General features: G+C 47.0%; 1 protein-coding gene across 1 annotated transcript in view; it reads left to right on the forward strand.

Annotated features, from left to right (window-relative positions):
• The first annotated feature begins 225 nt into the window (after nucleotides 1–225).
• The window catches only part of PAPPA (pappalysin 1), a 103,316-nt gene continuing 78,836 nt past the window's right edge, over nucleotides 226–24,705 (forward strand). Inside the window, exons 1-3 of the mRNA XM_039350965.1 lie at nucleotides 226–1,014; nucleotides 17,120–18,191; nucleotides 24,621–24,705. The exon at nucleotides 24,621–24,705 is cut by the window's right edge and continues 61 nt beyond it. Coding sequence (XP_039206899.1) covers nucleotides 450–1,014; nucleotides 17,120–18,191; nucleotides 24,621–24,705 — 1,722 coding nt within the window. The 5' untranslated portion in view covers nucleotides 226–449. The remainder of the gene's footprint in view (nucleotides 1,015–17,119; nucleotides 18,192–24,620) is intronic.

Consider the following 24,705-nt stretch of genomic DNA (forward strand, 5'->3'; position numbering starts at 1 on the left):
GGTGGTGGTGGGGGCAACAAAGAGAGAGAGAGAGAGGGAGGGAGAGAAAGAGAGAGGGGGGCGACAGAGAGAGAGCGAGAGAGAAAAAGAGAGCGAGAGAGCGAGAGCCAGAGAGAGAGAGGGAGAGAGCGAGAAAGAGGGAGAGGGAGGGCGAAGAAGAGTGAGCGAGGAGGAGAAAGAGAGAGAGAGAGAGCGAGGAAGAGAGAGTAAGGAGGAGGAGGAGGAGGAGAGAGAGGGAAGAAAGAGGGAGAAGGCAACGGGAGAAGCCTTATAAAAAGCGCAAGTCGCCAAGCAGGGCGCAGGAAAGAAAGAGAGCGGGAGAGAAGTCCGAGCGAGCGAGCGAGCGAGCCGAGCCGAGCGGAGCCGCGGGGAGGTGCTCGCAAACTGGCAGGCGCCGCCGGCGCGAGCGCTCGGCCGGGCGAGAGCGGCGGGCGAAAGGGCGCGCGGCGATGCGGCGCTGGGCTCTCCTGCTCCTGCCTCTCGCGGTCGTGTGCGCGGCAGCGGCAGCGGCGGCAGCGGCAGCAGCGGCGGCAGGCCACGCCGGTGGCGGCGGCGGCGGGGGCGGCGGGGGCGCCGAATGCGGGCTGGAGGAGCGCTCGAGGCGGGCGAGGCGGGCCACTCGGCGCCAGCAGCACCAGCAGCAACGGCAGCAAGCGCTCCTCTGGCGCTACCCCGCGCCGGGCACCTGCGGCACCAGGTTAGCCCGGGGTAGGCGCTCTTTCTCCCCGTCTTCCTCCTCGTCTCCTTCTCCTTCTCCTCCTTCTTCCTCCTCCCCGGCGGCCGGCGGGCTGGAGCTGCCGCGCGTCCCCAGGCGCCGGAGGCGAGCGCCGGACGAGGGCCCGGGGCCAAGCCAGGGCCGCCAGTCCCCGACCCCGCCGAGCAGGGCGTTCTACTTCCGTGGCCAGGGCGACCAACTGCGCCTGAAGGCGGAGCTGGAGATACCCCGGGATGCCTTCACCGTTCAGGTCTGGCTGCGGCCCGAAGGGGGGCAGAAGGCGCCGGCTGTGATTGCAGGTAAGGAGGCTGACGGGGCTGGGGGGGGGCGCGGGGAACCCGTTTGGCAGTGCCCGAAGTTGGAGGGCGCACGGTTGGGGATGACAGGAGAGGCGTTGGGGGGGGGGTTCCTTTTGGCACAGCCCGAACTTGGGGGGCGCACGGTTGGGGATGAGCGGGGAGGCGAGTGAAGGAGGGGGCCGTTTGGGGCTGCCCGAAGTTGGGGGGCTCACGGTTGGGGATGACAGGGGAGGCGTTGGGGTGGGGGTATCCTTTTGGCACAACCCGAACTTGGGGGGGGGGCGCACGGTTGGGGATGAGCTGGGAGGCGAGTAAAGGGGGGGGACGTTTGGCGCTGCCCGAAGTTGGGGGGCGCACGGTTGGGGATGAGGGGAGGCGTTGGGGTGTCCTTTTGGGGGGCGCACGGTTGGAGATGGCAGCTGCGCGCGGGTGCTTCTCGCAGGGGACGGCTGCTTTGCGGCCGCCGAAGAGACGCAGGGAGAGGGGGGGTCTCCTGAGCGGGGTCTCGGCTTGGGAAAAGGGAGGCGGGTGGCGTTCTACAGCGACGGCGACAACAACAGAGCCACGTGCTGTTGTGTCTCGACGTACGCACGGGCGAGCTTGTCTGCTGGCGTTTTTTTTTTTTTTTTTTTTTTTTGTGAATGGACCGAAGAGACCCCGCGAAGCGTCGCGGCGGAGGAGCGCAGAGGCTCTCTCCGCCCGCCCGCTCGCTTTCCCACGACGTGGGGAGAGCCTTTGCCCAGCTCGTGGGGCTGGCTGGCTCCCTTCCCTAGTGGGCTCCGCTGCTGTTTGCTCCCCGACTTTACGACTCCGGGACTTCGCAGCTTAGCGATGCAGCGAGGCTAGGAAGCGCGTCTGAACGGGGGAGGCGGGGAGAAAGAGAGTTAGGGGTCAAAAAAAAAAAAAAACCAACCGGGAAGGGATGGAGGTGGTCCCGGATGAGGGAAGGGGAGAAACAGAAGCGGGGGACCCCCTCCCTTTCGCCTTCTTGCGGGGGGGGGGCCTGAGGCAGCAGCTGGGTGAGTCCGGGCGTCATCCTCGGGGACCCCCGTTTCCAAGGACACGGACGGGCCAACGGGGAACGTCTGCACGCCCCCAACGGGAGTCAGAGCCGGGGAACCGCGGGAGCTTGGCTCCTGCATCCAATGACGCACCAGATCGCGCGCGCCTCTTTCCTCTGGAGGGGGAAAAAAAAAACTCGATTTTTTAATTTTTTTTTTTTACCTTATTAGTGTCAAGTTAAGTTTGGGAGAGCCGCCCCTCCCCTCCTCCCCCCCTCCCTGTGAATTCCTAAGCGGGAAGAGACGGGGGGGACCTGAAGCGAGAGAGAATATCGGGAAAAAGCAGCTTTTTTAAAAAAAAAAATTGTTATTGTTATCGTTGGCTTAGGAGAAGGCTGCCGGGGAAGGAGTGGGGGGGGGTGTTGGGGGGGCGCTGGGAAGGACGGACGGACCGTCTCCTTCGAGGTTTGGCTTGGTGGGGGGGGGACAGTGGGGGGGGGGGCGTTTCGCCTCGCGAGGATCCGCAACAAGAGTTCCGCTCCGGCCCCCGTGTTGCTTTCTCTGGGCGTGTGGCTTTTGTCAAATAGCTTGGCAATTGTGGTTAACCTTTGCAAGGGGAGCTTTAATGGTGCGGGGCGAAGCGTGTTTACTCAGGAGTCAATCCGGGTTGCTTGTAAGGCAGTGGGGGCCCCCGGAGGGAAAGAAAGAAAGAAAAAATAATAATAATCTTGCTTGGCATCCTAACGTCAAATAAACCAAGTCAGGACCAGGGTTTCTATCCCCGAGCAATCGTAGCTTCTGTTGTCAGCATGAGTTGCTCTCCCCACACACACACATGCACAAGGCACACGCACACCTCCCCTGACTCTCCTCCTCTCTCCAACGGGCTGCGGATGATGGGAGCTGGACTCTACCTCCGGAATACACCTTTTGGGGTCTAAAGGCACCGCCTGCCTCTTGCTGCGTGCAGGGATTTAAACATAAACATATGCAGACAGCTTGCAGCATTTTTGAAATTCCTTCCAATTTAGCAACTGTACGTCTCTCGTTGCAAAGGAAAAAAAAAAGCTTTTTGTTTGCTTCTACCAAGCTTCCTCCTTCTCTTAGTTTGGGTGATTTTAAAGTGCAGGCTTTTGTTCCCCCCCCCCCCCGGAAGACTTGGGAGTTGCAAAACCCAAAGGGGAAAAAGGGTTTGAAGGATTTCAAATCTGGCATCCAGATCTGGCTCGCTCCGTCCAGGGAAGACCTCTTCCTTGCGGGTGCTAGCACCACACTTGAATCTTGACAAGTTGGAAGAATGTGGTTGGGTCATGAAGCTGGCCAAAGTTCTCCGACTCGCCTTTGATAAAAAATAAAGGAGAATAGTTGTGGCTCAGGGTTGACATGAGGCATCCTTGGTGCTCTCTGAGCTTGGTGGTCTTCTTGCAGATGTTGCATGACCCAGCTTGGTAACATCATCAGTGTTAGAAGGGAGTAGGGTGTGTGGAGGAGGAGGGGGGAAGAGAAAGAGGAAGAGGACTGTGGGGTCCTTGGTGCTCTCTGAGCTTGGTGGTTTTCTTGCAGACATTTCGTGACCCAAACTAGGTGGCATCATCAGGGTTCGTCCTAGTTTGTGACCTAGTCTGAGTCAGGACAAGTCTGCATGGAGTCTAGTTGCTAGAGCTTAGGAATAATTACTTAATTAATTAATATTTGTTGGCCAACCAACAAACGCAGTGGCGTTTAATTGCTAGAAACTAGGAATAATTAATTAATCAATTCAATCCAATCAATTAATTAATATTTATCGGCCACCCAATTCCAGTGGAATCTAGTTGCTAAAGTCTAAGAATAATTAATTAATATTTGTTGACCAACCAACAAATCCAGTGGCGTCTAGGAATCATCCATCCATCCATCCATCCATCCATCCATCCATTAATTAGTATCTATTGGCCACCCAACTCCAGTTTAATCTAGTTGCTAAAGTCTAAGAATAATTGCTTGATTCGTTGATATTTGTTGGCCAACCAACAAACCCAGTGGCGTCTGGTTGCTAGAAACTAGGAATAATCCATCCATCCATCCATCCATTAGTATTTATTGGCCACCCAACTCCAGTTTAATCTAGTTGCTAAAGTCTAAGAAGAATAATTGCTTGATTCGTTAATATTTGTTGGCCAACCAACAAACCCAGTGGCGCCTAGTTGCTAGAACCTAGGACGATTCAATCCACCCATCCATCCATCCGTCAGTCAACCAACTAATTATTTGTTGGCCAGCCAACCCCAGTGGAACTAGTTGCTTAAAGTCTAAGGATAATTGCTTGATTCATTACTATTTGTTGGCCAACCAACAAATCCAGATCCTAGAGCCAGCGTAGGATTGCTTTGCATCCCCCCCCCCCCGAGCTCGCCTGCAACAGACACCCCACGACTGGGCCCGGCTCACTGGGTAAGTCTTTATCTGAATGCCCTGGAGCTGACCTAGAGGACTGTCTCCCCTCACTCAGGGTAGGAAGCAGCAAAACAACCTCCAAAAACTGGAGCCCCCTGCCAGTTGCCCCCCGTTATTTTTTTTCCTTAGGGGGGGAAGAAAGTCCCGCTTCATACCTCCCACCCTGTCCTTCTGAAGAACTGACAGAGTCAAGATCCAATCCTACTTTGTCTCCCCCCAGACAGCCCTGGTCCCCAGCATCACCTTCCCCCAACCCCTGGCTGGGATGGGGTCCCTGGGCTGTGCCTCCTCTTGCTTGGTTTCTGGCCTTTGCTTGCCCCCCACCCCACCCCGAAAGTTGAGAGGCGTAGAAGTTCTCTTTCTCTGCCTGTCCTTGCAGGGAGGGCGGGAGGAAAAATTGACGCCAAGCCAGGTTTGGCTGGATGTAGAAACTTTTGGGCTTCTGCCAAAGAGCCAGTCTAGCCTTTTGCCAAGGGGTGTGTGTGTGTGTGTGTGTGTGTGTGTGTGTGTGTGTGTGAGGCTTCCTCCTGCCTTCTCGTTCAGATCCACAGCTTCCAGACAATCCAGAATTTGCTTGCCCTTCCTCTAAAGACAGGTCGCTGGAAGAGGGTGGCAGAGATCCTAAAGAAGGATCAACTTTGGGGCCAACCCAACACTGAGCAGCTGGTCTCTCCTTTGGCAAGGTCACCACCGCCTGGATTCCTTGTGTCAGGGAGCCGGCTTGGAAGAGGCTGAAAACTGCTTCCAATTAGAGGCGCTTTTATCAGACGCTCCCATCGTCTGACTCAGGCAGGGGGTGACCGAGTTGCTTGTGTTCCTGTGACCTGAGATGTGACAAGCCGGCTTTTTTAAAAAGCAGTAAAAAGACACACACAGCAAAAGTGCCCCACACTGAGTTGGATACCTCTCTTTCTGCTTATGGACACCATCTGCCTGAGGGATCCTTCCTTGCTCTTTACCTAGAATGGCGTGCCAATCTGGATCCTTAAATGGATCTGTTCGGTCTAAAAGAAGCCAGGCTGGAGGAAAAAAGGCAGAGGAGGGAGGAGGAATAATAAGAACCGTGAGGACTGATGTAGTTTTCCCCCCTCTCTCTTTAGTTAATTTATTTGTTTAAAGAAGAAGAAGAAGAAGAAGGAGGAGGAGGAGGAGGAGGAGGAGGAGGAGGAGGAGAAGAAGAAGAAGAAGAAGAAGAAGAAGAAGAAGAAGAAGAAGAAGAAGAAGAAGAAGAAGAAGAAGAAGAAGAAGAAGAAGAAGAAGAAAAGAAGAAGAAGAAGAAGAAGAAGAAGAAGAAGAAGAAGAAGAAGAAGAAGAAGAAGAAGAAGAAGAAGAAGAAGAAGAAGTTGGAAGGGACCTTGGAGGTCATCAAGTCCAACCCCCTGCTCAGGCAGGAAACCCTCTACCATTTCAAACAAATGGCTGTCCAGTCTCTTCTTAAAAACCTCCAGTGTTGGAGCATCCACCGCTTCTGGAGGCAGGTTGTTCTAGTGATTAATTGTTCTCACTGTCAGGAACTTTCTCCTTAGTTCCAGGTTGCTTCTCTCCTTGATCAGTTTCCATCCGTTGCTTCTTCTCCTGCCTTTTGGTGCTTTGGAGAATAGCTTGACCCCCATCTTCTTGTGGCAGCCCCTGATAAGAAGCAATGGGGGGAAGCTTGTTAAAGAGAAATCCAACGTAGATTTAAGGAGAAATTTCCTGACAGTGAGAAAAATTCATCCTTCCTGGAGTTGTGGGTGCTCCATCATTGGAGGTTTCCGAGAAAAGATTGGACGACCCTTAGTCTAAAATGGGCAGAGGGTTGGACTATAAGATCTCCAAGGTCCCTCCCAGCCCCATGAGTCTATGTTTTTGAAGAAATGCAATGTTAAGTTCAACCCCACAGGGACAAATGGCCTCTTGGCGTTAGAGGGAACCCTACAGTCCGTTCCTCCTCCAGCTTACAAACTACAAGCCCTCATTACCACAAGGTGCGTTGCATCCTCTCCTTGAGAGTTCCCAGGATCAAGCTCCTCAAAACCTCAGCCATTCTTAGAGAATATCTTCCCAGGAAACCCGAAGGAAAGAAAACAGAGGGCTCGGGAGAAAGATTTGCCTCGGTTCCAGGTGACCGTGGATCAAAGAAAACCGGGACTCTTGTTTAAGAGTTTGCTCTCTGCTCCCCTCCAATTGAAACATCCTGACCTCAGCTGCAGCCAGCGTGGGGTGTGGGTGTACGTCTTGCTTTTCCAAACAGTTAATTTTACAACGCTGTTAAAGGAGGGCCTCTTCGTTGCTCTGGGTCATCTTTGTCTCTGAGGGTAGGTGGCCTCTGGTGTGATGGGCCTGCCAATTTTCACGCGCCTCCTCCTCCTCCTCCTTTCCAAACACAGTTATTTTGCAACTTCGTGACTTTGGGGAATATCAGCTGCTGTCTGTAGTAACGCTGAGCAGCGGGCGAAGGGAGGGCGGGAAGCCTGGATGAATGAGGCAACGTGACAGCAGCTGAAGTCAAACTTTGCCCCTCCCCCTCCCTGGAAAGCCTCCAGTGATGGAGCACCCACAACTTCTGAAGGCAAGTGGTTCCTCTGATTAATTGCTTTAACTATCAGGAAATTTCTCTTTGGTTTAGAATGGAATAGAATAGAATAGAATAGAATAGAATAGAATAGAATAGAATAGAATAGAATAGAATAGAATAGAATTAAGGAATAGAATAGAAGAGAAGAGAAGAGAAGAGAATTAAGAAATAGAATAGAATTAAGGAATACAATAGAATTAATAGAATAGAATAGAATAGAATAGAATAGAATAGAATTAAGAAATAGAATTAAGGAATAGAATAGAATAGAATAGAATAGAATAGAATAGAATAGAATAGAATAGAATAACAGAGTTGGAAGGGATCTTGGAGGTCTTCTAGTCCAACCCCCCTGCTCAGGCAGGAAACCCTATGCCATTTCAGACAAATGGCTGTCCAATCTCTTAAAAACCTCCTGTGTTGGAACATTCACAGCTTTTGGAGGCAAGTGGTTCCACCGATTCATTGTTCTGACTGTCAGGAAACGTCTCCTTAATTCTTGGTTGCTTCTCTCCTTGATTAATTTCCATTTGTTACTTCTTGTCCTGCCCTCAGGTGCTTTGCAGAATAGCTTGACTCCCCCTTCTTTGGGGCAACCCACAAAGTTCTAGATTGGGTCTCTCCTCGGTTAGGTTTCCATCCAGCCTTTCTCCTTTCAGTGGCTGTCGAAGCCCCCACCACTTAACCAAACAAATCCCTGTCGCTTCCCACCAACACAAACAAAAACGCGCAATTCTTCATCCATTTCTGCTCCCCAGAAGAAAGTTGACTTTCCTTAGGGCTGCACTGCCTGCAGGCTGCTTCCCATGTGTTTGGAAAGCTCCGAGGACCTTCTTTGAGAAGCTGCATCTTTCTTTTGTTTGTTTTGAAGTTTTTTTTCCCTGCGAAGAACAAGGTTGTGTCAGAGGTCAAGACGAAAGGTAAGGAAGAGGTCAGGGCAGACCCTTGGCAAAACGATGGTTCCTGTGTGGAAGGAAAGGGCTTTTTCAAAGGCCGCAACTGCCGAGATTGGGACCTCTCAACACTCAGCATCCTGAGTTTTTTCCCTTTAGGCAGAAGGATAAGAGATACACTTGTGTTTCCAAAGCAGAAGGAACTGTTAGCAAACATCTCCTTCTTTCGTTATGCAAACATCTCCCTGCAACGACTTGGAGAGCTGGAACAAGAAAAAGCCCTCGCTGCTGGTCTGCAGGATCTTTGTTTCTCCCCCCCCCACACACACACACCTCCCTCCCCTTTGCATCCAATCCCCAAATTACAAAACACGGGGACTTCTCACATCGCATCGTTTTGTTTGTTGGTTGCGTATCCAAGAGCAGAGTCTGCAGAGCGATGCAGGTGTGTATTGTCAAACATTGGGTGACCTTGCTGGGATAGCAAAAGCTCAAAGCACTCCCTCCGAAATTGGGAAGAACAAGCGATAATAGAAACCAAACTTTTGTTCTTTTTTTTTCTGAGACCAAAGAAACTTTGGGGAAAATGGGGAGATTGCAACATGCTGGGATGATGGGCAGCAAGCTTGAATCCGAAGCCCCCTAAAATGATAAGCAAATATCTGAATAGCTTACATCCTGTTGGGGGGGGGGTGTCCCTTCTCTTTCTATCTTTCTGTCCTTGATCCCATTTTCACTCTCCCCCCACTGTATCTTGCCAGGCAAAGTTCTCCCATGTTTGTAGTTTGACAAAGCAAAGAGAAGGCATCTGATAAATTTGATTTACTATTATTATTTTTCATCCTCCCTTTGTGCCTCCAGATGAGGCACTTTGAAGTGAGGGGGCAAGGCATTCCGACATCAGGGTTTGGGCACCAGAGGCTGTCCTTCTACCACACACACACACACACACACACACACACACACACACACACACCCCTTCACAAGTGATCATACATCTCTGCCTTAAACGACTCAGAGATGTAAGATGGATGGCCATGAAAAACAGGACCAGATTCGGCCTATTCCGAATGTGTGATGTTATCAGGAATGCATTGTCTGCTCCTTGCTGAAGCTTTCCTTCCCAAGTTTATATTCCACCTGTCGCAGGCATTATAACAGAGATGGGAGGGATCTTGTAGGTCATCTAGTCCAACCTCCTCACTGAAGCAGGAGACCCTACACCATTTCTGATAGACAGCAGTCCAGTCTCTTCTTGAAAGCTTCCAGTGATGAAGCTCCCACAACTTCTGAAGGCAAACTCTTCCGTTGGTTGATTGTTCTCACTGTTAGAAAATTTCTCCTTATTTCCAGGTTGAATCTCTCCTTGATTCTAGCTTCTCCTAGCCAATAAAGAATTCTTTTCTCTCTTCTCTTCTCTTCTCTTCTCTTCTCTTCTCTTCTCTTCTCTTCTCTTCTCTTCTCTTCTCTTCTCTCTTCCCTTCCCTTCCCTTTCCTTCCCTTCCCATCCCTTCTCCTTCTCCTTCTCCTTCTCTTCTCTTCTCTTCTCTTCTCTTCTTTTCTCTTCTCTCTTCCCTTCCCTTCCCTTTCCTTCCCTTCCCATCCCTTCTCCTTCTCCTTCTCCTTCTCCTTCTCCTTCACCTTCACCTTCTCTTCTCTTCTCTTCTCTTCTCTTCTCTTCTCTTCTCTTCTCTTCTCTTCTCTTCTCTTCTCTTCTCTTCTCTTCTCTTCTCTTCTCTTCTCCTTATTTCCAGGTTGACTCTCTCCTTGATCAGTTTCCACCCGTTGCCCCTGGTCTGGCCTTTGGATGCTTTGGGAAGTAGGTTGTCCCCCGCCTCTCTGTGACAGCCCCTTCAATATAGGAAGACTGCTATCATGTCACCCCTGGTCCTCCTCTTCACTAGACCGATATTCATTAGGTTTAAAAAGGAACCGAATTGCATAACCCAATCAATAGGCCCTTCATTCATAATAAACACAACTGATAGCCCTTGACGTCTGTTGTTGAGAGCCACCAGCATATTTTTAGCAGAGGCCTCAACTGCAACTATAATTTAACAAAAAGTTATTCTTTCAGGGCCATTCTGCTCTGAACGCTTTGGAAGTGAAGGAAGGATAAATACAGCAGAAACGATTACAGACAGAGTGGGCCATTCCTGTATTTATTTGGTGGGATGCTGTGATTCTCCACCCCACTTTCCCTATTACGGTATACTCTGGGGCTGCCTAAGCAATCTTTCATTGTGCCTTTCCAGCCGTTTCCTGTTGGGTAGAATAGGCCGGTGGCTTCAAGGGGCATAGAAGGTCAGGTGACAAGAAGGGGGGGAGACAGTCTCCCCTGACCTGGGGTACCTGCATCTTAGCCTCCCCTTCCTCATTTTTTTCCTACTGTGGTTTGCTAGCCTAGATCACAGTTCCCCAAACTTTGCAGCGCCAGGGACCGGTTCCGTGGAGAGAGACTTTTCCGCGGACCGGAGGCCACGTATTTTGTGTGTTGTCTGCATCCCATGGATGGGAATTTGCTTGTTTGCCCGGACCGGTTTCTGACACACTGCGGCCCGGTACCGGTCCACGGACCCGGTGTTGGGGACCCCACTCTATTTGTACTCCTCTTGGTGGCACAAGTCTTCCTAGAGAGGGATCCTTCCTCTCCACCTCTTCTCAAAAGCCTCTAATGGATTGTGGACTAACAATCTAGCTTTTGGGCTATTGGGTAAGCAGTTAATCATTAAAAAAAAAAAAAGAAGACACAGAACAGGAAAAACAAACACCTCCAGCACTGATGAAATAATTCTGCCCTTTGGAGGTGAAACTCCATCATCTAGACCAGAGATTCCCCAACCTTTTGGGCACCAGGAACCGGTTCCGTGGAGAGAGGTTTTTCCACGGACAGGAGGGTGTGTGGTTTTGTGTGTTACCTGCATCCCACGGATGGGCTTTGCTTGTTTGTGCAGACCGGTTGCTGGCGTGCCGCGGCCCGGTACCGGTCCACAGACCAGGGCGTTGGGGACCCCTGATCTTGAAGACCTTGAATGGCGCTGTTTGGGGATTCTGTGCAGCATCCTCTTCGGTATCCTGAGCCCTGAGCTCTGCTTCTCATTATTGTGGAGTCTGAAGGAGGAGTGGGCCGAAGGCTGGAGCAGAAAAAGAGGGAGCCCGAACGAAAACAGTGTGAGATTTACAGCTGTTGCTGGGGGAAACCAAGCCAGCCTGTGCGGGGGAGACCCCTCGTCTGTCGGGGTGAGACCTCTGCGGCGGTTTGGACGATTATTTCAATTGGGCGTGTTGCACGCTCAGCAACTTCCAGTTTGAAGCCGTTCTCCGGAGGACCTGGCTTGGCCTGCCTTTGGTCTACCCTGCACTTCTTGTATCCCCACCAGGAAACAGGATCAAGAGGGGCTTGCTCGCCTATTTTCAATTGCAGGGTGGAGAGGTGGTCCCATCTCCTGGCTCACAAACAGGACCCCCCCTCCCTCCCTCCTCCTCCTCCTCCTCCTTTCCAAAGTTGAAAAGGGAAAGAGGCAAGTTTGGGGGACTTTGAGCCCGTTGTATATTGTCTTGCTGGCTGAAAAGCAGGGGTTCCTGCAGGATTTCAGCGGTGCTTCTGCTCATGGGAATTTCTTTCACAGACCATGTGGCCACCTACCCACAGAAGCATCTCTCTGGTGCGGATTCTGCTCTCTTTCTCACTGCCCCCCCATGTGGAAAATGATTTTTCTATGTGCAGGATCTTTCTTTAAAAAGTGCCTCAGTTGTGTATATAGGCCTCTTTCTTTCTTTCTTTCTTTCTTTCTTTCTTTCTTTCTTTCTTTCTTTCTTTCTTTCTTTCTTTCTTTCTCTTTCTTTCTTTCTTTCTTTTTTCCTTCTTTCTTTCTTTCTTTCCTCCCTCCCTCCCTCCCTCATTGCCTCCCTCCCTCCCATCTTTTTACCCTTTTACTTCCTTCCTCCTCTCCCTCCCTTCCCATGTGAGTTTTCAGACACAACCTTTTCAAAATTACTTTTTTGTAGTTTCTGGCCATTGTTCCCAATATCATCTTTTCCTTCTTGACTTTTTCCCCTGCAAAATTGGTTTATTTCTTTATTCAATCAATATAGATCTTCTGGATTTAAACACCCCCTATTAACTGAAGTTCCTCCAGTCCAGAGCCAAGGGGGCCTGGATTTAGATCTCTTTCCGATGTGTAAGTCCAGACTGATGATGCATTTGACCCTACCCTCGCCCAGTCGTCTCCTACATGGGACCTTTGTGAATATTCAAGACTAGATTGGAAATAGAAGCATCTTGATAGCCAATGTATATTCTAAGAAGTCAATTTGGGATGGGTCTATGACCATTCACCATGGCTGACTCGCCCCAGCCAACTCACCATGGTCAATTCACCATGGCCAACGCACCACAGCCAACTCACCATGGTCAACTCACCACGGTGAACTCATGGTCAACTCACCACTGCCAACTCACCATGGCCAACTCAACATGGTCAACTCATCATGGTCAACTCACCACAGCCAGTGGTGGAATAGAATAATTAAAGAACAGATGCACAAGGAAGGACAAAATGAAATGTGAAAGGCAAAACTTCCAATAATTTTTTTGTTGATTTTAAATAATAAATTAAATTGTTAAATCGCCCTGCGGTGAGTTGGCCATGATGAGGTCCAATTTGGGATTGGGATAGTCTGATTTTCCCAACGAATCAAGACTTCTCATCTTTATAAGAGAAGATTCAGCTTTCTCCCCTCTGTGTCTGAGCAGGGGGTTGGACTAGAAGACCTCCAAGCTCCCTTCCAACTCTGTCTATTCTGTTACAATACTATTATCATGCACGGAAAGGGTTGAGGGTTGCCTCTTTTACAACGTCTGAATTATTTCAAGTTCACTGGGAAGGAGGCGATGGGAGAGTTTGGGTCCCAGCGAAGCAAAGCTTTTCTCTGTCCTTCTGCTCGCTTCTAACTCTACCCAACAGATCCCAGCCCAAGCAATCTCCACTGACTTTTGGAAATAAGTCGGGCCAGTCCTCCCCAACTTGATTCCGTCGCATGCACCATGGAAATAGTTAACCCAAATCTGTCTCTCGTAATTATTTTCTGCTGGCCAGATGAAAGCTTCGTAGAGGTTCTGGTGCGGTGGCTGTTCTTTCAAGCGTTCTGCGGCAAATTTGATACTAAGTGATTAAAGCGTGCAGGGGAGAAAGAAGGGAGCTCCAACTTCTTCCCTCCCCGTCCATGGGCCTCTTGACTGCAGCTTTGATTGTGGACCAAAATTCCCCTTTCATAACTGTCACCTTGGGTTGGCTTATCCCAGTCATGAAAGTCATGACAAGTTCCAGAACTTACTCTGGGGGGAAATTAGTTTCCCTTGTTTTTTTCTGAAGAACATGACCGGGTGGCCTATCTCCACCCAGGCTTCCCTTCCTGGCAGGTTTGATATAAACAGGGTCCTGTCCCCCTCGCTCTTCGTAACCGCCACTCATATCTCCATGACCTTTTTCTTCCTCATTTCTGAAAGACAAACATCTCACAGAGAAGCCAACCAAATCATGCACGCAAGTCCTTCTAGCTTGGGTGCCACCTCTGAGTTAATAGAATAGAATAGAATAGAATAGAATAGAATAGAATAGAATAGAATAGAATATAGAACAGATGATAGATGATAGAGAATAGAATAGAATAGAATAGAACAGAACAGAATAGAATATAGAATAGATGATAGAGAATAGAATAGAATAGAACAGAACAGATGATAGAGAATAGAATAGAATAGAATATAGAATAGATGATATAGAATAGAATAGAATAGAGTAGAGTCGAGTAGAATAGAATAGAATAGAATATAGAATAGATGATAGAGAATAGAATAGAATAGAATAGAATATAGAATAGATGATAGATGATAGAGAATAGAATAGAATAGAACAGAATAGATGATAGAATAGATGATAGAGAATAGAATAGAATAGAATAGAATAGAATATAGAATAGATGATATAGAATAGAGTAGAGTAGAATAGAATAGAATAGAATTTAGAATAGATGATAGAGAATAGAATAGAATAGAATATAGAATAGATGATATAGAATAGATGATATAGAATAGAGTAGAGTAGAGTAGAGTAGAGTAGAATAGAATAGAATAGAATAGAATAGAATAGAATAGAATAGAATAGAATAGAAAGAAACATTGGAGGTCTTCTAGTCCAGCCCCCTGCTCAAGCAGGAGACATCTCAGAAAAGTGACTGTCCAGTCTCTTCTTAAAAACCTCCAGTATTGGAGCGTCCACAACCTCTGGAGGCAAGCTGTTCCACTGGTTAATTGTCCTCACTGTTAGGAAGTTTCTCCTTAATTCCAGGTTGCTTCTCTCCTGGATCAGTATCCATCTATTGTTTCTCATCCTTCCCTCTGGTGCTTTGATGAATAATGTGACCCCCTCTTCTTTGTGGCAGCCCCTCAGATACTGGAAGGCTGCTATCATATATCCCCTATTTCTTCTTTTCTTTAGACTAGCCAAACCCAAGTCCTGCAGCCGTTTTTCATATGTTTTAGTCTCCAGGCCTTCGATCATCTTAGTTGCTCTTCTCTGAACTTTTTCCAACATCTTTTTTATAGAATGGTTCATTTGCTTTAGGTTGCTTAGTTGTTATGGCTTCTGTTGATTATTGGTTCTTAGAATCGTATACACTACACGTAGTCCTTGAGTTACTAGAGTCCATGTAGTGACTGTTGGAAGTTACAAAGGTGCTGAAAAAAAAAGTGATTTAGGATTGTTATTTCCTGACACTTGACAATTTAGGATTGTTATTTCCTGACAACCTGGAACTAAAGAGGAATTTCCTGTCAGTTAGGACAATTAACCAGTGGAACAACCTGCCTCCAGAAGTTGTGAATGCTCCAACTCTGGAGGTTTTTAAGAAGAGATTGGACAGCCATTGGTCTAAAATGGGATAGGTTTTGCTGTCAGAGCAGGGGGTTGGACTAGAAGACCTCCAAGGTCCCTTCCAACTCTGTTAGTCTGTTAGTTGTGTGTATTATTTTTCTTTAACTCTATCCTTCATTTCAATCTGCATTTTGACTCTGAACATGGATCCCATTGCTATCCAGATGGGCGGAGGTTTTGACGGCTGTCCCTTAAAAGGACGAGAGGGATGGTATTTTATAATCATGATGACCCAGTCAGTGGTTGTATGGCATTTTGCAAACACTGCAGCCCAGCTTAGAAAGAGACAAGGAGAGGGAAAAGGAATGGAAGCCGGTGTAAACAGCCTAGGAACGTTATTGTAATGAGATGTATCTTGGCCTAGTTTCAATAGAGCATGAGGTTTAGTGGGTTGTGGCAAAGGCAACTGTAAGTAGGGAATACCACAGTTAAGTGTTTCCTCAGCAAACAAAAAAACCAGCTCCCTATTATTAGAAAGCTGGCACTTCCACTTTTTATTTGCACAGACCTCTAAAAATACAAACGGGGGTTGTAAATATGACCCACCCACTGTCTTATTTCCTTCAGCAAAATAGGCTGTAAGATAAGAACGCAAGTCTTCGCTGAGCTGGATCAGGTGGAACGTGGGAGCTGAGTCTCCTCACTGTCAAGAAGCTTCTCCTTAATTCAAGGAGAGAAGCAACCTGGAATTAAGGAGAAACTTCCTAACAGTGAGGACAATTAACCGGTGGACCAGAAGTTGACTTCAGACGTTTGTGGGTGCTTCAACACTAGAGGTTTTTAAGAAGAGACTGGACAGCCACTTGTCTGAAATGGTAGAGGCACTCCTGCTTCAGTGGGGGGGGGTGGACTAGAAGACCTCTAAGGTCCCTCCCAACTCTATTCTGATTCTGATTCTCAATCTGCTTCTTGGGAACCCAAAATAGGAGAGAACTTGAAATCCCGATAATCTCTTTTGAATCTGCCTCTAACCATCTCAAAATGTCTATGATGGTTCTCCGTCATCCAGGTCACGATTGTCCCAAAGGTGCTTTTTTTTTTCAAGAGGCAACTGGACTTTCTTTGTTTTTCTTGGAAGACATTTTGCTTCTCATCCAAGAAGCTTCTTCAGCTCTGACCGGATGGTGGGGAATGGAAGGATTTAGACTCTCTCAAAGGAGGCAAATGACCAGCTGTCTGCAAGGAGTATAAATCCTTCCATTCCCCCATTCAGTCAGAGCTGAAGAAGCTTCTTGGATGAGAAGTGAAGGGTCTTCAAAGCAAAGTCCAGTTGTCTCTTGAAATGGCACCTGTGGGGCAATAATCATGGATGCAAAGTAGGAGTTGTGATGATAGAGGAAACTCTTCTTGTCTTGAGAACCTGATACTCCCCTCTCCCCCCCCCCAGTTAGACCACCCAGAAGAGCTGTTCTTCAATCTTGTCCAAAGACGGTCTTTAGAAGTGGTAGAATTCAGAGGGAGTAGAGACATCAGTGCCAGCTCAGATATCGTGATGGCAAAATGGATGTTCTTCCTGATGACTTCAGTTGTGTACTTTCTTACATGCATAAACAATCAAGGTTGTAGACCACTTTGTTTCCTATTGTGGAAGCTTATACGTAGTGGTGCCGATCCTCTTGGTATTTTACTGCCTCCTTCCAACTTGTTCCACTCTCCACACAATAAGGGATGTGCCAGATGTTTGTGGTAGGGTAGAAATGAAGATTGTTGGCGTACGGGGGTCAGAGAGTACTAGGCAAGTACATTTCTTAGGTTTTTTTGAAACCCATCTGGATGAGGACTGGCAATACAACCAGTTGTAAGCAAATGCCTCCTCGTGAGAGATTTCTTAAATCAGTTCCCAAGAATTCTTGAATGGAAAACACTCAAACCTTGTTGGTAGTTTGTTAATACAGTGTTTGATAATGTGAGATGAAACATCTTCTACCTTTTGGGCACAAATCAGTAGCTTATATTTCTCTTGCGCGGATTTGTACGGAAGAATTCTAGGAACTGTCATTTTTAGGAAGGTTCTGAGAATTCGCTAATGAAGCATTTGCTAAGGAGGATTTGGTTCAATTAATTGACATTAAGCGTGTACTTCAAGGGGCATGAATGAGAGTTCTCAGGATGCTGATATTAGATGTTGGAATAATGGATTGAGCTCACGTAAGTGCTGAGAAGCAAGGGCTGAATCCAGGAGTGAGGACTTCTGTACCAAATTAAATCATGCTATCATGATGTTATGCTCACCCATATTCACTCTCTTTTCCTTTCTTTTTCTTTTGTGTCGCGGACACTTAGGATTATATGACAAATGTTCTTATACCACCCTTGACCGTGGATGGGTTTTGGGAATCAACAACATCAGTGACCAGGGCAATCAAGACCCTCGCTATTTTTTCTCCTTGAAAACCGACCGGGCCTGGAAGCTCACCACCATCACAGACCACCGTAGCTACCTTCCAAATCAATGGGTTCACCTTGCCATCACTTACGATGGACGTCTGATGAAGTTGTATGTCAACGGTGCCCAGGTGGCAACCGGCAGAGAACAGGTAGGGAGTATTTTCAGCCCTTTGACCTCAAAGTGTAAGGTCCTTATGTTGGGTGGCAATGCCCTAAACCAAAATTACCGAGGATACATAGAACATTTTAGTCTTTGGAGAACAGTCCGTTCTCAGAAGGAGATACTGACAGACATGACTCTGGTGGCTCCCGAAACAGATGTTCCTCTACCTCAGCTAGTGTTTCAGGAGACTTTACTGAATGTGAAAAGCAGCTGGTCTCTCATGAAAGACAGCCCACGTCTTCCTCTGACTGAGTTCACATCCCACTCTGACTACCTGCTGGATACCAGCCTGGAGCCTCCTCTTTGTGGGCAAACCGTTTGCGACAATGTGGAGGTCATCGCCAGTTACAACCAGATCCCAACTTTCCGCCACCAGAAAGTGGTCCGCTACCGGGTGGTGAACATTTACGACGACCATCATCGCAACCCAACCATCAGCCAGCAACAAATCGAGTTCCAGCACCAGCAGCTGAACGACGCCTTCGGCCCGTACAACATCTCGTGGGAAATGGAGGTGCTGGAGGTCAACAACTCCTCCCTTCGCAACCGCCTCATCCTGGCCAACTGCGAAATCAGCAAGATTGGAGACGATAGCTGCGATCCGGAGTGCAACCACACGTTGACCGGGTACGATGGAGGAGACTGCCGCCACGTGCGTCAGCTTTACTTCAACAAGAAGAAACAGAATGGCGTTTGTGACATGGATTGCAACTCGGACAAGTACAACTTTGATGGTGGGGATTGCTGCAACCCAGATATAACAGATGTCACCAAGACCTGCTTTGACCCTGATTCTCCTAACAGGTAAGCATCTTCAAATCACATAGATTTCGTACTAGATCTATTTGCACACATTCTTCTTTGATTTGCAACCATTCATTCATAGATAGATAGATATGAGCAGATGGATAGATGGATGGATGGGTCAATGGATAAATGGATGGATTGAAATAGGTAGACAGACAGACGGACAGACGGATGGATGGATGGATAAATAGATAGATAGCAATAGACATCACAATAACACTTAGACTTATGTACTGCTTTACAGCCCTCTCTAAGCAGTTTACAGAGTCGGCATTTTGCCCCCCAACAATCTGGGTCCTCATTTTACCGACCTCAGAAGGATGGAAGGCTGAGTCAACCTTCAGCCCATCAGGATTGAACTGCTGGCTGTGGGCAGATTTAGCCCACAAAGCTGCATTCTATCTACTGCCCCACTATTGTCCTGCTTTCCCCAATGTTCCATTTTAATGATACTTAAGCACCACCTCTGATACTTGCTATTCCGTAATAACGTGATGGCTAAGTTTTGGAACATTCTGAATTTTATTTTATTATTTTATATTTTATTTTATTTTACTTTATTTTATTATTTTATTTTATTTTATTATTTTATTTTATTTTATTATTATTTTATTATTTTATTTTATTTTATTTTATTTTAGATGAATTATGTGCCACCAACTCTTTTTCGATTCTTGGTGACCACATAGACAGACATTCTGAAAACAGTTTGGCTTTCAGCCCAGGGTCACTCCCGTTGCTCATTTCACCTGCTCCTCCTACCTCAGTTCTGTTTTAGTAATATTATCTCTGCGGAGATTGGGAACAGAAGTGCACCCCAGAGGGAAGGGAGGTGCTCTCCGTTCTTTTTGTGCGTGTTTTATGCCAGCAATAAACTAAAGCAGAACCGATAAAGCTGGAGGAACATGAAAAAGCCGATGAATTTGTACCGTTCTGGAATGGCCATCTGAGAACCGTATCAAGGACGAGATGTGTCCAGAGACATGATTTCAGAGTGGTTGCCTGTTTTTAAAAGCACTGCTGCCCCATTAACTTGGTTTTGACGAACGGCGTATCGTTTTTAAAATACAAGACATCTGTCTTAACAGTAACGATCGTTTGGACTCCTGTGTATCTTGGTGGCGATTCAAGAGAGCTTTGGCACAGCCTGTGAAGAAGAAGTCATTAAAAATTAGTAGCTGGCAAGGAGTTTCCTGAGCCTTTTGAGGTCTGATAGAGAGTGAGATAAAAGACTCTAGTTATTCTTAGGGTTTTCTGCGGAAGAGACCAGGGGATAAATATTTCCTTGCTCCAGCTATGAGTCTGCTTGGGTTTTAAGAAGCTCCAAAATCTTTAGACAGAGATCAAAACCAAAATTATATCTGCCTCAAGAATAGAATGGAGCTGGAAGGGACCTTGGAGGTCTTCTAGTCCAGCCCTCTGCTCAAGCAGGAGAACCTACACCATCTCAGACAAGTGACTGTCTAGCCTCTTCTTAAAAATCTCCATGATTTCTGGAGGCAAGCAGTTCCACTGGTTAATTCACTGTCAGGAAGTTTCTCCTTAATTCTAGGTTGCTTCTCTCTTTGATCAGTTTCCAACCGTTGTTTCTCATCCTTCCATTTGGAGAACAACCTGACCCCCCTCTTCTTTGTGGCAGCCCCTCAAATACTGGAACACTGCTATCATGTCTCCCCTATTTCTTCTTTTCTTTAGACTAGCCAAACTCAAATCCTGTAGCCATTCTTCATACGTTTTGGTCTGAAGGCAATCCATTCTACTGGTTTAATCAATCAATCAATCAGAATAGACCTGGAAGGGACCTTGGAGGTCTTCTAGTCCAACCCCCTGCTCAACCCTATACCATTTCAGACAGGTGGCCATCCAGTTTTTTTTTTCTTAAAAACCTCCAGTGATGGAACGGTTTCTGGAATTGGGTGTGTCTAGTTTAATGAAAAGAAGGACTAGGGGGGACATGATAGCAGTCTTCCAATAGCTCAGGGGCTGCACCAAAGAAGAGGGAGTCAAGCTATTCTCCAAAGCGCCTGAAGGCAGGAGAAGAAGCAACGGGTGGAAACTAACCAAGGAGAGAAGCAACCTAGAACTAAGGAGAAACTTCCTGACAGTGAGAACAATTAATCAGTGGAACAGCCTGCCTCCAGAAGCAGTAAATGCTCTAACACTGGAAGTTTTTAAGAAGAGACTGGACAGCCATTTGTCCAAAATGGTGTAGGGTTTCCTGCCTGAGCAGGGGGTTGGACTCGATGACCTCCAAGGTCCCTTCCAATATTATTATTATTATTATTATTATTATTATTATTATTATTATTATTATTATTGATCATCGCACAGTCAGCCAGATGTTCAGACTGGATTTGGCATTTTTGTCTACCTCTCGAATCCTTCTCAAGGACCTGGGATAGGCAGATGTGGATGTTTGATGGTATTACAGATATTGTCGCAGGATGGAAGCAGTTGTTGTTGTTGTTGTTGTTGTTGTTATTATTTTATTTATTACTATTATGGATTCAGTATTCCAAGTAAATCTGGGCTTCCAGCATTTTTCAACAGGAGGGATCGAATTTGGACACTCCAATGGGTAGAATCAAATGGTGACCCATCAGCCCCATAGACTGGAGCTTCCCCCAGTTGACCCCCACCCCACCCTCCCCCAGCCTTAGCTGGTTTGGAAAGCATCTCCCATCCTGTTTGGCAATGGCTTTTGATGGCGTCATTTTATCCGGCTTTTTCCGAGACAGGAAAAAAACCTCCAGGCTGTGTGATATCACAACAGCTTGCTTTCTCCTAAGTTCTTTTACTCAAAAAAAGAGAGAGTGACTTTTGCTTGCTCTCAATCAAAAACCTCCGTGTTTTTAATAGCCACCCAAGGAAAGACTATTAATAGAAGACGTTTGTCTAAAATATAGAACAGCCTGATGGGAAATCAGGGAAACCTGCGAGGTCCATGCCAGGAAAATGTCTGTCTTGAAAGGAGACCAAAAGATGTAGTAACATTAGCTGCGCACAGGAACGGGTGGTGCTTGATTCTTGGAGGCTGATAAAATAATAATAATAATAATAATTTCTACCCCTTTTCCCACCAGTGGATATATTAGCAGCTTGTTCTGCCCTGATCTGTGACTCAGCTCCTTCTGTCTCTTCTAATAGAATAAGGAAATGGGCGACAATACACTATTTATGATTAAAAGCCTCCCTGAAATCAGTCTGAGCTGAACATTGATGCCAAGATGTCCCAGTCAATTTCCCCTCTGAGTTTTTCGCTTCCCTGGGGGGGGAGGGGGTAAAGGCTTCTGCTTTTCTGCCTTATTCTTAAAGGACTTAGAGAATTGTCCCCTGGACTGTCTCTGTTTTTCTTTGAAGACGTTTCGCTTCTCATACCAAGAAGCTTCTTCAGCTCTGATTGAATGGTGGGGAAGGGATGGATTTTGACTCTCTAAAACAGTGGTTCTCAACCTTTTTAATGCCGCGACCCCCAACCGGTCGTAAGTCGAGGACTACTCAACTGGTCATAAGTCGAGGACTACTCAACCGATCGTAAGTTGAGGACTGCTCAACTGGTGCAGCACCGTTTGCAGAATCTCACCGGCTCAAGGTTGACTCAGCCTTCCATCCTTCCGGGGTAGGTAAAATGAGGACCCAGATTGTTGGGGGCAATGTAAATATATATATATACATTGCTTACTGGTGTACACCGCTTAGAGAGTGCTTGCACTTAAAGCGATATATAAGTCTCATAAATAAATAAATGGGACTTTTGGCGGGCTCAGCAGGGCAAAGACAGCCTGGACAATTCCTATTGGCTTTTGAAAGCCAATAGAATTAGACTCTATTCAAGAGAGTCTATTCTATTGGCTTTCAAAAGCCAATAGAATAAAAGGGAGTAGCACAGCTAAGGAAAAAGGGGGGGGGAAATGGCGGACTGCGTTGTTTGGCGACCCCCGTGAAATGGTCGTTCGACCCCAAATGGGGTCCCGACCCACAGGTTGAGAACCACTGCTCTAAAAGAAGGCAGATGAATAGCTGGCTGCAATGAGTATCTTCCTAGGACACCTACCCTAATACTTGCAGACAGCCCTTTGTTCTTGGCCATCAACCCACAAAGAGAAGGATACTTAACCGTAGGAGAGCTACATCTTCCAGAGGTAGCTACTGTTCCGTTGAAGTAAGCCCGCCATGGAAGGGGGAAACTCTCTCCTTTCTGTGCCTAGGGAGGGAGCTTTCGTGATTCAGCGAAAGGAGGGGATGGGGAGGCCAAGGCCAAAGCTATTTCCAGTTTGACTGACTTCATCAGCAGGTGGGGAGTGGGGTGTGTGAGGAAGGCTGGTGAACTAGCCAGAAAAAAATGCGTGAGCAATCATGGTGTTGTGGAAACATCATTTTGTCTAGCTTTGTTCGGTTGTTTTTTTTTTTTTTCTTTAATCCCCCCCTACTTGGGGGAGGACTAGAAATCTTTGGTGTCTTGCCAGCTCTTGTAGTTTCTCATTTCCTCCTGGGAATGGAATTCCAGAAAAGAATTCTAGGAATCTAGCATAGCAGAAGAGTGGATCAGATTGGCTTGGGAATGTTCCATGTGAAACAGCCCACATAACCTGGTTATTCTCTTTGGAGAATACTGGACCAGGAGCACACTCTTTTCTTCTTTTTTCTTCTCCTAGGCCCAGTCCTTCCTCTACAACTCCACAGTTGCACACTGAGTCTTATGTCAGGCATGAAAAATTAGGCCCATTGACTACATTCTTGTGTATAAGCATAAAATCAGCTTCAGTGGAACGTAAGCTGACTTATACTCAAGAATCTACTCAATCAATGGTCAGCCCTAAATTGGTGCTACAGAATTCAAGAAGGATTGCACTTAGATCATTTGTGAGAATGTAAGGATTCCAGGCTGATTCCTCTCTTGACTCCACCTTCCAGCCTCTGCCTCTTCTTCTCTGACATCTCATTCAAATAAGACCTACACGGTTGGACAAAATCCATTCTCAATGAAATTCCAACCTGGAATTTTGCTCACCAGTGATTCCAACGTCATGTTTGATCAAAGTATTGCAAGGTGGCATCCAAATGGATCACATCTGGGTTTCCAGACATCTTTCTCTTCTCTCCAGTGGGGAAATGTTAAGCTTTGAATGGAAAGCAACTGAAATGGTTCCTTAGGTCTCCATCCTTCCAAAATTTGCAAAGTTCGACGCTGACGTTCATGAGAACTTTCAGGCTGGTGAGCAGGGAGAAATGGTTGAAGACTTGGCAGCATTTTATGCCAGGGTGGCAATGGAAATCAGGAGAAACCCAAGAAGCTATAAGATGTTGAATTTTAAGGGGAGGTGTTGTAGTGCCATGGCGTCATCTTTTGAGCCCAGTCTCAGTCTTTAGTATCCCCAAATTGGACGGAGGAAGATGACTCCCTCAAACTTTGGAGACCAATGCTGTGTAAGTGAGTGATTTTGATTGTAGGGCAATCTGTTATGACTACAATAAGGTGAGGCAGTGTAACTAAGTGGCTGAGCATCTGTTTTGCATACTGAAGGACTTGGGTTCAGCCTCAGCTCAGATTGGATAATTCTTGCTTCAAACTCTGTTGAGTTGCCAAGGCTGGCTTCGACAAAACAAAAGTCTGACTCAGCAGAAGGCAGGCTGGGCGGAATAAAAGTGTGGTAAGAAGCAACTCACACAATTTATTTATTATTTATTTATTTATTTATTAAACTCCTTGGTGTCCCAGAATCAAACTTCTGGAGTGAGCAGTGAGTTAGCCTGCACTGCTGCATTCTAACCACTGCACCACCAGGGCTGTTCAGGTTATAATTCAACTGAATTGTTAAATTGTCCCACCATGAATTGGCTGTGGTAAGTTGCCCATGGCAAGTTGGCTGCAGTGAGTCGGCCGTGGCAAGTGTCCCATTCCGGCTCTAGGAAATGTTCTGGGATCGTATGTCACAAAAGCAATTTTCTGGATACACTCACTTCCCCCTGGAGATGTTCTGCCCAAACGGGTGTTTAACGGAAGACGAAAAGGGCCACTGCGTTAGGCTGTAGATGTTCCTCCTTTATTAGGAAGCTGCATACAGCTTCACCCAGATTCCAGGTGATGAATTTGAATGGTGGTTCTTCTTGCAGCTGACTGATTTAAACACTTGGTCTCTGGAAAGATAAGTAGCTCGCATAGAAACATACAATCCCAGGGCTGGACGGGATCATGGAGGTCTTCTAATCCAACCCTTTGTCTAAGTCAGGAGACCTTAAACCCTTCTGAACAGATGGATGTCCAATCTTTTCTTGAAAACCTGGACTTATGACTCGTCCTCTAAAAATAGACTGGATGGGGCAAGACAAGTCTTCCAGAAGTTGAGGTATGTCAAATACGCCTGACACAGGTATGAGGATGAACAATGTTGACATACTAACCAATCTTTCTTATTCTCGTTCCAGAGCCTACTTAGATGTCAAGGAACTGAAGAACAGACTCAACCTGAACGGCTCCACCCATCTCAACATCTTCTTTGCCAATTCTTCG

This window comes from Crotalus tigris, unplaced genomic scaffold, assembly GCF_016545835.1.
Source record: "Crotalus tigris isolate CLP2741 ecotype Arizona unplaced genomic scaffold, ASM1654583v1 scf7180000018366.374532, whole genome shotgun sequence".
NCBI classification, from domain to species: Eukaryota; Metazoa; Chordata; class Lepidosauria; order Squamata; family Viperidae; genus Crotalus; species Crotalus tigris.